Consider the following 12326-nt stretch of genomic DNA (forward strand, 5'->3'; position numbering starts at 1 on the left):
GGTTTCTTAATAAAAATTTTTTTCGAGGCGTATCCTCGTATCCTCGATATGGGGCCTATGTATTTTACTCGCAATAATGTCATGTTCTACGAGGAAAAAATCATTTACACGAGTTTCAGTCGAGGTGACACCGTTTTCCCTAATTTACTTACAAAAATAATACACTCTAATATGAAACACACGTGAGTATATAAAATGATTGCATTGAAAATTGTGAGCAAAATGAATCATATCTTGAGGGTGTGCTGTGAAAAAAATTTTATCAAAAAAAAAAAAAAAAAAAAAAAAAAACGGAGGAAGAATTTAGAATATTATTTTAAATGTTTACTAATATACCTATAGCGTACTTCATAAATTAACTCGATGACTCGATGCATATTTCATGATTTTTTGTCAAAATTAAAGTGCACTGCAATGAAGTATCGCGGCTTATGATCTACATTTCTCTCGCGTTGTATGTATACATATTTGAAGAGAATGGGATGGAGTAAGTAATCACTGTATTTTCTATACTGCGCTTGATGAAAGATACAAATAATCAGAACGCGAAAGAGATAAAGAAACAAACTACCGAATGATTAAGTAAACAAATACGTATATTTATATACACACGCGTAGATTTTCAACGCTTGCGTGAGCTATAGCTACTTATAAGTGCGTGACCATTTTGCGAAATCTAGAAGAAAGAGGTACATATTTTTCGAGTTATTTTATTGAGACGGGTCGATCGTATACAGTATTATTATTAATCATTCCTGTCGCACATTACAATTTTTAAATACATTTTATTTTCTGCTGCAAAGTTTGGTCAATGCGAATAATAAGTATTACTGTCAAATTTGGTTAAGTACCTACATCACGCATCACACACATCTCTCCAATGGTGTGAAAAATAAAACAAAGTATATATATATATATATATATATGTACCTATATGTAAAAAGTTTGTCGCACAAGTTGCCATGGTGACGCTCGAAATCACATGGACGTGGCACACACCTAAACGATACACCTGTTAACTGTACACATGTGTGTACAGGTGCATACATAATGTATGTGTACGTGTGATACTACCTATATAGTTGGCATGTTGGATTGTTGGCAAGTGTAATAGAGTGTATATAGTGTAAGTAGTCCGTCGAGACAAAATTCGGGGGCGTGTAACTTTTGTAAGTCGCAAAGTGTCCGAGTCGCTGTCAGTTCGCGTGTGGTCGCCGGGGAAGGGTGCACTGTAAGAAAGAAAGAAAATTATTAAACGATAAGTATACTTAGGTACGTGTATGCGATATTACACAGTGCTGCAAGTCCATCAAGTTTTGTGCGGCGTGTGTAGCCAATGGTAGTAGCCCAGTGACCTAATAATATTCGAGAACCTTTTTGTTCAAGAATCATGGATGACGCTGAACAACGTGTAAAGGAGTAAATCATTTGACAACTATAGTACAATTAATGATCAAACTTCTATGTGAGTATACATAATACTTGAAGCGAATTTTAACGAAATATTTGCAATGGTTAACTTGTTTACATTCTGGATGCATGGTCAGTTGGTCACTCGTTGAAACTCGGTGCTCCTCGTCTATGTATTATTGTTTATACATACCCCCACCCGTACTTTGGGAGCAAATTTTTTTAAACATTACGTGAGTGCTACCACCACACCAGTTGTTATTACATTTTTTTTTTTATTTTAAGTAACTGCCAATACAATAAGGGCATGACGCTCATCAAACATACAGCTTTAACGCAACTGAGTATAGCGAGTATAGTACCCCCTTACATCAGTTGTTTGTTTTTTAGTTCGACGTGGATGTCCCTGTGGAGAACACTTATAACGAGTGATTGAAAACAAGTTTCATTACCGATAGCCGATGTACGTGTTTTTAAAAATTAATTTTTATTAACATAGAAATTCTGTTTCTATTATTTATTGTTACTTATCAAGACGTGACATCTTCTACCTTTACTCAAAAAAGAAATTGCGTGTGTCGCACCGATATCAATCGAGCTTCTAGAATAATTCGAATTGAATTTTTTCTTGAAACGAGCTTAAATTTTCCTCCTTTTTCGGAGCACGTTCGCTTAAAATTTAATTCAAAAAACGTATTTTGTTGAATGGAGAAAAAATTTCATTGGATTAATGTTTTCTTGACTGTAAATAATATTACCAATGAATTGTACAAGAATTGAAGCGAAATGTGAACATGCGGACAAATTCATAGGTAGGAAACACGGTTACTTGAAAAAAAAAAAAAAAAAAAAAAAAAAAAAAAACATTCGAGCTTGGTTGGAGCGCTGTAAAGTGAGACGATGTTATTTACGTTGGAGCCAAAATGAAAAATAGGAAGCAAAGCTGTGTAAATAAGTGTTGAAAATTCCGCAACCGGCAGTAGGAAATAATCCATAAAAAGAAACAGCAGCAGCTCGCTGCGGGCATACACATGGGCAAGATTACGCGCGGGCATGCAAAGCCGGAGTGAAAGCTGGGGTTGGTAAGACGGGGGCGCGGGAGGGGGGGGGGGTTGGGGCGGCTGCACGGGAAAGGGTGTTCTTATATACTTTATGGCTCGATAACCATAAGTAAGTAGTTGGGTGGCCGAGTTTCGAGACGCGCCACGCACACGCGTCTAATAAGAATACCTCCGCGGCTCTCCGAGTTTCTTCTTGTTCTGCAAGTACCTACAATTATACTTGTGATTGGCGGGTGAGTATCGGCTCGACATGCACTGATACGCTGATTCTTCGACTACAGTACAAATGTATTTTATTTTTCTGTCGCACGTGTGTTATCAAGTGTGCGGGTGCCGTTTTACTTTCGTGACTTGTCACGTTTAAATAAAATGATCATGTATGTCCACCCATGAAAGGGTCAATGTAAAAAATGTACAGTCGACACTTTATTAACAATACCAATCAGCGCATACTCTGCGCAGTTATTTTCTACAAAAAAAAATTACTTTTATGTGAAAACATGCCAATATGGCCTTAAGATAGTCAATTTCGCATTGTAGAAAAAAAAATTTCTTTCAAACCTCGCAAAAAGCGATTTTCGAGACATTTCGCGTTTGAGTTTATCTTGCGGTGAAAAAAAAAAGAAGTAAAACAAAAGTAAGGAGCTATGTATGAGGGTCACGAAAGTACAGTTGCGCTGCTGCAGCGGGAAGGGCGGAGGGGTAGTAACTATGTGGTACATCGAACATACCCAATTAAGTATACAAGACACACGCTGCTTTCGGGCGCGGGTGCGGGTGACTCATATATATATATTAAAAGTGTTGTGCTCCCTCTGTGATATGCATAAAAACTAAGTATACGAGGGCGTAGTCATACGGGCATCGTAAATGTATTTATATACATATACCCACGGCTGTATCTCTCTGCAAACACGCTTCTAATCATATTTTTAGGTGTAGACACGTACAGGTATATTTATTGTACACACATACTTGTATATATATATATATATATACCCATATGTATGACAAAAGTTATTGTCGACATCATGTCATTTGCCAAAGAAATCCCTGTCTGTCTCCACGGGCAAAGTTGGATCGATAGGCTCACCTGTTTAGTTTTTTATTTTATTTTTTTCCCCCGTATCGAAAGTATTACCCCTTGCACTCTTTTTGCACCCTATACTGAATTGATGACTTCGGTTTCCTACTGTTTTTAATATATAGGTATACATAGAGCACGATTAACATATACCTAATGCCTCTCCCACATATTTATACAAAGATATACAACTGTCGCTCTGATCATCTCGATTGTCTCTCGGGTAAACCTGTTTCGTTGCAGCTTCAAAGGAGCCGTCAATTTATTTCTGATTCATTGGGGACGATGGTAAACCATTCATCGTGTAACCGAATATTGTATTCGATCGTACAACGATGTCTCCCTCTCGAGTCGCACTAATATAATATGTACTATAGCGAGCAAAATTTTTTTTTTTTTTTTTCATTTTACATTTACTTTGTCGTACATACGTAATAGTATATACATATATAAGGACATTTGTCGTACATACAGCGAGCGTTTCCCGTAAATGGGTCGCATGTCACGGATACTCATATACCTACTTTTTCGATTCATTAAGTATTTGTGGCCACGTAAATTACTTTAACGATTTTTTTCCCATCACAAATATTATGTTTTATTCAGATGTGGTGACTCGTGAAACAAAAAGCCTCGGTATATTTGCTATAGTATATCAAACCGAGAAAACTTACGAAATTTTTTGATCTTGAAAAAACCATTTTTTGAGTAACCAATTAGGTATGGCATATACTTACGGAGAAAAATCAATTTTCCGCCGAGAAACGTTAAACGTTTCCTTTTGGTTTACATTTAATCCATCAGTCATTGGATTTTAATGTTTTCATTCGAATTTTTCAATTACACCTGTACTAAAATAATTTTTACAGGGTTTTTGTCGACTAAATTATAAAAATTTCTACAAACATCACAAGGCGTAGGGTGTGAAAGTATTTGACAAATCCGTTGGTACCTATATAATTAAATAACGTGAAACATATCACGCTGTTTTCTAATTCACATATTAATTTAAATTAATTTTTTTTTTACTTTTGACAAAAAATTTGATGCTTATTATTCTTTTTTTTCTTTTTTATCAGCACATAATATGTACATAAAGTTAATTTTTAAGTTTTTTTTTTCCACCAAATAAGTTCAACAACTACACAATCTTTTAGTAGAACAATATTATTTGACCTACTCATACATCATCGACACGAGAAATAGCCACATATACTTAGTAACAAAAAAATAATATTGCCAAATGATATACTTCAAAATACTAATTTATTTGCCATGTAGTCCCTACAAGAAATAAGGTACGATGACGTAGGCATATAAACACTGTGCCGCACCAGTGGTATCGTCGCCTTAGACTAGACACGATGTCTGGGTTTGGGACACAATCAACAATAAGTTGTCTTCTCGTACAGCTTGTACTTGCACAGATACCTATACTGCCGTTAGTACACCTACAGTTACTTTATTTATTTATCCTCCTTAAGTCAGTGTATTAGCCGTTGAGGGATATAAAATATTCAGGGTATATTAGCCGTACTCTTCGTATACACTTTTTCTCTAATGTTTTTAGTGTTGAAAAACGACTATTGTATAGGTAGGTATAGTATAGTGTGTAGTGTATTATATATAAGAGAAAACATAATCCTACACGATACGATGATATTCATACGAGATCGTATGGTTTTTATATTTTTTCATTACTTTCATTATTTCTTCAATTTCAATGTGACTAATCATACACTTTCAAGATTTTTTGTCCAAGTATGTGTATGTAGTATATGTAACACGATTCTTATAGACCAGTTTTTTAGGACTTGTAATTATTTTATTACCTGATAAATTATGGTCTTACGTATAAGTAGGTATATCTTTTGTGTACTTGTTTGTTTTTATTTTGCTTGTATCGAGTATTAAAATGCAACAATTTTAATGAATCGGTATGGAATATAATACGTGTAATTACGTATGCTATGTATTTTTTATTCGTATCACGTAGTGCGCATGTAATGTTAAGTGCAATGCTATTTAATTTTGCCAAAAATCTCGAAAATAAGATTAATTATACGGCAAAGCTAAAAAAAAAAAAAATTATGATTGAATGAAAATTAAGATTTTGAGAATTTGGTAAAAACAAGATAATAGCAGTGATGCAAATATAAAAGTGCAAGTCGGTATAATCTCACGTGCAAAAAAATTATTAAATAATTCGTTAGTTGTAATACTTAATTTCAGGGCTTGATAACAGAGTTGTCACTTTTAGTCAATCGGTTTAAATATGTTGACCTTATCCGTTTTTATTTATGCCCGAATATTTTTCTTGTACAACATCGGTAAGGCCACTTGATTAAAGATGTAAGCAATACAACGCAGTCAACCTGCGTGAGTCGGGTTGGTTGTTAAATTTATTTTGACGCCCTTGTCGCTATCGATGATAATGAAGCACGAGGTACCATGCACGGAAGAGGGTATAGGCTGTACATACAATGTGACGCGTATAACCGATTTTGAATGCCAAGTAAGTAATAAATACTTACACCCAGTATATAGTAAGTAGGTCTACGTTTACAACGTACGTGATCGATCGTCTCTGCAGTTCGCTGCTGACCAATGAATACCTATATACATGTATAATACGCTTTCCTAAAATAAGCGAATCGATGTAGAACTCAACACATTTGTTATCGAAAATCGCACTGCAAGTCGCTCGAAATTTCGGTTTTTTTGAATTTTTCCCCGATTATTATTAAGTATTACCCTAATGGTTAGCTAATTAAACTGTGCCACCCTGTCGATTCAAATGCTCATACACCTCCGTTTATTTTTTTACGTGTGAATCTATTTACAGTCGTTTTTTCGTTGCAACATTTCTATAATATTATTATTATTATTATTATTGTTATCATCGTAAAAAAAAAAAAAAAAAATTTATTAAAGCAACACCTGTTGGAATTGAAAAACACTAAAAGTACCTATATACTTACGCCCGTGCACAAAATGCCAACGATGCACGTAAAAGATTTTCTCCCGCAGTGAAAATAAGGTTATACATATTAAAATACAAGTATACACTTGTAAGTATACGGTACGCTTAGCTAGTACTTAAGTAAATGACCTTAGATCGATGGTAATGGGATTTCAGAGCCGAGGAAAAATGTCAGCTCTGCGGAGCGGTGAGCATCATCAGCGAATCCGCCAAAGTAGAACTTCGTACGTATCGTCGCTGATATTAGCTGCTGCAACGGTGATCGAGGATCTAAATAGCAATCGGATCAAGAAGGACATTGGGAGGAAGAGGAGGATATAAGTCGTTGGTATTAACACATTATCATTTGTTACGAGAGAGATGCAGGCAATGAGTGTAAAAAACGATGAAATAATAACCTATAGGTATACATATATATATATATGGAGAGATAGGGAAGTTGTACAGGTTGGTAAATGCAATTGGTGCCAGAGCTGCGATCGAAGGGGAGTTGGCCGGTGATAAAAGTGCGGTGACAGCTAATATAGATGACGATGAACCGGTACGTGACGCTGAGCCAGTTGGGGGACGGTACCTTTGGCTCGGTGGTTCTCGGCGAGCGCATCGACACCGGCGAGAAGGTCGCGATCAAGCGCATGAAGCGCAAGTACTACTCGTGGGAGGAGGCCATGAATCTGCGCGAGGTCAAGTCCCTGAAGAAGCTCAGCCACGCCAACGTCGTCAAGCTCAAGGAGGTCATCAGGGAGAACGACGTCCTTTACTTTGTCTTTGAGTACATGAAGGAGAACCTCTATCAGCTGATGAAGGACAGGTATGTACATGTGTATGTATGTATGTATGTATATGTGGATAAATAAATTAAAAAAAAAACATGGTCATCAGGGACAAGCTGTTCCCGGAGCCGGTGATAAGGAACATGATCTACCAAATACTGCAGGGGCTGGCGTTCATGCACAAGCACGGGTTCTTCCATCGGGACATGAAGCCCGAGAACCTGCTGTGCATGGGCCCGGAGCTCATAAAGATCGCGGACTTTGGCCTGGCCCGGGAGATAAGGTCGAGGCCACCGTACACGGATTACGTGTCGACGCGCTGGTACCGCGCCCCGGAGGTACTGCTCCACTCGACGAGTTACAGCAGCCCGATAGACATGTGGGCCGTGGGCTGCATAATGGCCGAGCTGTACACGTTCCGGCCCCTCTTTCCCGGCAAGAGCGAGATCGACGAGATATTCAAGATCTGCTCGGTCATCGGCAGCCCCGACCGGACGGACTGGCCCGACGGCTATCGCCTCGCCGCGGCCATGAACTTTCGATTTCCCAACTTTAGCCGCACCTCGCTGGCCGTCCTCGTGCCGAACGCCAGCCCAGAGGCGGTCCTCCTCATGGAGGACATGCTCCAGTGGAATCCCGCAAAGAGGCCTACCGCCCAGCAAGCTCTCAGGCAAGTTAGACCGGTGCGGTGCATATTGTGTGTCGTACATTGATATGCACACTCAAAAGCCTCAAACTTAAACTTGGTATCACAGGGTGTTTTTTTTATTTATACACATTTTTTGTTTACTTCGAGGGGGGCTTCACTTTCTTCCCGAGGTCTGCCGCTCGGAACTAACGCGATAACCATCCCCCTTCCACCATTTCTTATAACGTTAGGCTCCTCAAAGTAGGGCTGCCAAAGAAAATGTTTTTATCGATAGTGTATGTATACATAACATTTGCTCACTTCCACTTATACTTATACCGATCGGTGCTCACCAACTATTCCACGTGCTACAAGGTTACAAATATATGTACCACTCCGTTTGGGATTTTCATCTTCAATTGCAATTTCGCATGTACAAGTATAAGTATGTGTGATTGTTCGCTTCAGGTATCCATACTTCCACCCGATGGGATCGCGGCTGGTCAACGGCAAGAAAATCGGCGTGAACAATTCGGGACAGCGCGAGCTCATCCTGAACAAGGTTAATATCGGCTCACCTGTGCAACCTGGACCGGCCGTAGCCCCAACGCCGAACGACTCTTCCGCTGCCCACAACGGACATCCCGGTGTCCCACTGCTCAACCAGCAATCTTCCAGGTTCTCTTAACTGTTGCTCCGATTTTTTTTTTCACCTACATTGTATATCATATGTATATGATACATAGCTCAGTTTATGTATAGGTATTTTACTGCTTGCGTATACGTATATTAAGTATATAACGTCACAAGAGACAGCACTCGCATTATTTCGTGCATGTTTCAACGTTAATTGCAATAACATTTGAATTACTGTCGAAATGAAAAAAAAAAAAAAATCGATGAATCACATATTATATACCGTCATTTTATCATCCATTACTTTTGTATGTGTATAACGCGTAAAGTGCGTATACCAAAAAACACTAGTATGTATTTACTCAAAGTACAAGTAAAATGCGTTTATTTATATTGATTCAACGTCAGTTTTTCCTTGCCATGATCCTTGCACTCATTCCAATACCGATAAAGATTTAACATCAGGTACTTGTTGCTTTTTAGCGTTGCAGATGCAAAGTCTCGTTCTCTCTTTTTTTCTTTTTGTCTCCTCTTTTCTTCATTCAATATTTTGAACGCATTGTTAATATTTTAACTTCTTTATCATAGCTATTGATTTGTTATTATTTTTATTGCTATCGTTATATATTATATGCAATGCAAACATATATATAGTGGCATATGTACAGGTATATGTATATACATAGTAATTACGGATCGCACGGCAAAGTAGTTAACCCTCGAAAAACAATCGTCGATCGAAGGAGCGTGAGAGCGCAACAACTATTTTCGTTGCAGAGTATTGCCGGAAAAGCCACTTCAGAAGATCCAGGTCCAGCCGGTGCTTCCGCTCCTCAACCACAACAGCCGTAAGAGGGAAAGCGTCAGCCCCATCAAAAAGTGGGACGACAACGACATGGACGCCGACGTGCTCGGGTGGGACATTGCTCATATTATTTTTTTGTTTTTTGTTTCTTTGTTATACGTATATAGTAAGTATATACACTCTCGTTGCCGGCAACCGGTTGATTCCAGCGATGCAGAATAAAAACCAATATGTATACCAATATACCATATTTGTGCACCAACATTTCTCGATATGTACGCCAATTACAGAAACATCTTCAACTCGGAGGAGAGAAAGGCGCGACTGCTACCCGAACGAGTGAACAAAGAAAATCGGATCAACTGGAACGGCAACTACCTCCTGAGCCGAGTACCCGAAGTCCAGCCGAAGCAGCTCAGCGCGAGCTGGGCGATGCCACCGGCAGCCCCCTCGTTTCGCCAGGACGAGCAAACGCCTCAGCAGCCGAACCGAGCTTGGAGCAACACCATTGCAAACAATACCAACAACAGCAATAACGAAAACTACGGCGCCATGAGCGGTAACAACAAGCTGCACCACCATCATCAACTCATGTCCGGCCACCGGGTGCTGTCCAACAATCGGCGCGCCATCGCAAAGCTGCCGACCCACTACGTCATCGCCCAGTCGCCCAGCCAGCTGCCGTCTAGGTATCGCCATCACATAAGTATATACATATTTGATTGACCCGATTCACGTTATCGTCACACCCCCTCGTGCATGTATTATATAAAATTACGTGCACCCACCCAAGCGCGGCGAGGGCCGAGAATCAGGAGCCGGTGGCAATATTCGGTGTCGAGCAGCTGGTGTTCCTGGTCGCGTGCGCGCTCTGCCTGTACGGAGCGTCCTGCTGGCACGAGAGCCTCCTGCGCGAGCTCGAGCTGGACGCCGAAAGATCCCAAGCGAAGCCGACGATTTTGCAGAACGCAGCCCGTCTCGCGCTCTACGTGCTCAAGCTCATCGTCCGAGCTCTGCTACTCGCGCTCCGGCGTGTCGGGCTCGCGCTTCAGGAGGCTTCTGTCCTCGCCGGTCTTTTCCAGCGGGACGCGAAAGGGGATGTCGGACAAGGTCAGCCGACGCTGCGTCCCGAGGATCACGAGTACCACCCCGTTCCGTGGTACTGCCCGAAATTACCCCTCGTCGATCTTTTTGCCCTCTACTCTGGCCTCGCGCTGCTACTCGTGCTCGTGATCTTCTTTGCCACCAGACGTGCGCTGTTTCGTTGATGCCTCGCATACACGTCTCTTACCCATTGTGTGTACGTCTACACTGTCATGCATTGTGTCACTACCGCGATGTGCATAACGAGCGATAATAAATTTAAAAAAAAAAAAAAAAAAAAAATTCCTATTTGCCTTACACATAATTATACTTGTATACTGTACAAGCGAGAAACCTCACAGCTTTTTGTTCGGCGACACGCGCGTGCACTTGCAATGGAAAAGAATAACTGTCATCGTTGTTATATAAGTATATAGTATATGAACCGATGAGGAAGCTGTGAGGGTGTCGTTAGTGGACACAGACCGAGAACTCTGGCCGCCACTTGTACATGGTAGCTTGGGGGTGAAACATTTCAGGAACGGCAGCGAGTCCCGATCGCGGGCCAGCAACGGTCTCAGCCAGTTAGCCGAGCTGCCGAGTAACGAGAAGCTCGATCAGCTCGCGGACACCTTTCGAGACTCTGCGCCGCACCATCGCCTCCCCATGGGCCACGGCGTGTACAGTAGTAAGTCTTTCGAATCCCTATACCTCCCCCCCTCCCTTTCTCCCCTTCCCACCTCTTGCACCACTTTAAACATTTATACAAGTATAACTAATGGCACTCCTCCTCTGCACTGGTCCAAGCTCTACGTGTGATGGTGTTGTAGTTGACTGATGTAGAATTGCAAAGTGAATATATTTGATTGTGATATAAATCGTTGCCCTGCAGAAGCGGCAAGCGGCAAAACACTGTTCGGTGGCATCCTGAGCTCGCGGGCGAGCGGAGGTGCCGGTGGACGAGTCGACGGCTGGGCCACAAACTATTTTAAATGATCGCAGCTCGCGCCAAGGGCTTCTGATGATCTATGTTACATTTGCAAGAGTCTTACCGACTGCTGTGATAGCGCCAAATAATAGCTAATGGAAGCTATACCTATAATTATTATATCTTTTTTTTTTTTTTTTTTCTTTTCTCTCGATGCTTAGAAATACAATTCCTCAGGTGCCTGAATGTCTTTTACGCATAACTACATTTCATAGCTGATTGATTACACATATTCGTCAATCATTTGGAGGCTCGGCCATGTTTTATGTGTAGGTATATTTAATTACGCACATGTATGACACAGAGAAGATTTTTGGATGAAAGGAAGAAAAACAAAATAAGTGAACAGTGGATTATTGTAAGATGTATTACGGTTATAAATTATATACATATGTTTATGTATCATGTGTACATATTATAATATATACTATGTTAGTAATTGCACCCTGCAAAGTTTTCGCGTGGTCCTCACCTTTCCGCAAATACCTTATGAGTTTTATTTTATTTTATAGGTAACTTTCTTAACTTACCTAATTTTTAATTTCATCTTTTTTTGTAATGAAGTTTTTCATCCAAAATCAAATTCTTAAAAAAAAAAAAAAAAAAAAAAATGTTTGACCAAAAAATGATTAAAAAATATAAATATATTAATAGCAATAATAATAACAAGAACGAGGAAAAAATTTATAGATGTATACATCTCTCTTTCTGATTGAATAATAATTTTATGATTATTATTGATTACGTACCTCTTCGGAATGTATTCCAAACGATCAAAATTAATTGAAATATCAGTATATCTTTCTCTGATACGTCGTATATTATTATTGTTTTTAACCTCAAGAGGATGAGTAGAACTGGAAAATGTATATGAA

At 39.7% G+C, this 12326-nt stretch overlaps 1 protein-coding gene across 1 annotated transcript; it reads left to right on the plus strand.

Annotated features, from left to right (window-relative positions):
* The first annotated feature begins 1220 nt into the window (after positions 1-1220).
* Positions 1221-11529, plus strand: LOC106644616 (serine/threonine-protein kinase ICK). Its single transcript, XM_089591963.1, has 10 exons — positions 1221-1272; positions 1387-1465; positions 6695-6866; positions 6969-7349; positions 7421-7981; positions 8408-8617; positions 9353-9490; positions 9671-10069; positions 11003-11151; positions 11356-11529. Exons 4-10 carry the CDS (start codon positions 7066-7068, stop codon positions 11457-11459), a joined length of 1845 nt encoding a protein of 614 aa, XP_089448089.1. The 5' UTR covers positions 1221-1272; positions 1387-1465; positions 6695-6866; positions 6969-7065; the 3' UTR covers positions 11460-11529.
* Positions 11530-12326: the final 797 nt, after the last annotated feature.

The sequence above is a fragment of the Copidosoma floridanum genome, unplaced genomic scaffold (assembly GCF_036245765.1).
Source record: "Copidosoma floridanum isolate Cflo_tuat_1 unplaced genomic scaffold, Cflo_Japanese_pri ptg000014l, whole genome shotgun sequence".
NCBI classification, from domain to species: Eukaryota; Metazoa; Arthropoda; class Insecta; order Hymenoptera; family Encyrtidae; genus Copidosoma; species Copidosoma floridanum.

Bases quoted from the DNA above. Each gene is read 5' to 3' on its own strand.
- LOC106644616 (XM_089591963.1), top strand. From the start codon at position 7,066: ATGACGATGAACCGGTACGTGACGCTGAGCCAGTTGGGGGACGGTACC. The intron at 8,618-9,352 runs GTTCTCTTAACT...TTTTCGTTGCAG, and splicing joins CTCAACCAGCAATCTTCCAG to AGTATTGCCGGAAAAGCCAC. The intron at 11,152-11,355 runs GTAAGTCTTTCG...GTTGCCCTGCAG, and splicing joins GGGCCACGGCGTGTACAGTA to AAGCGGCAAGCGGCAAAACA.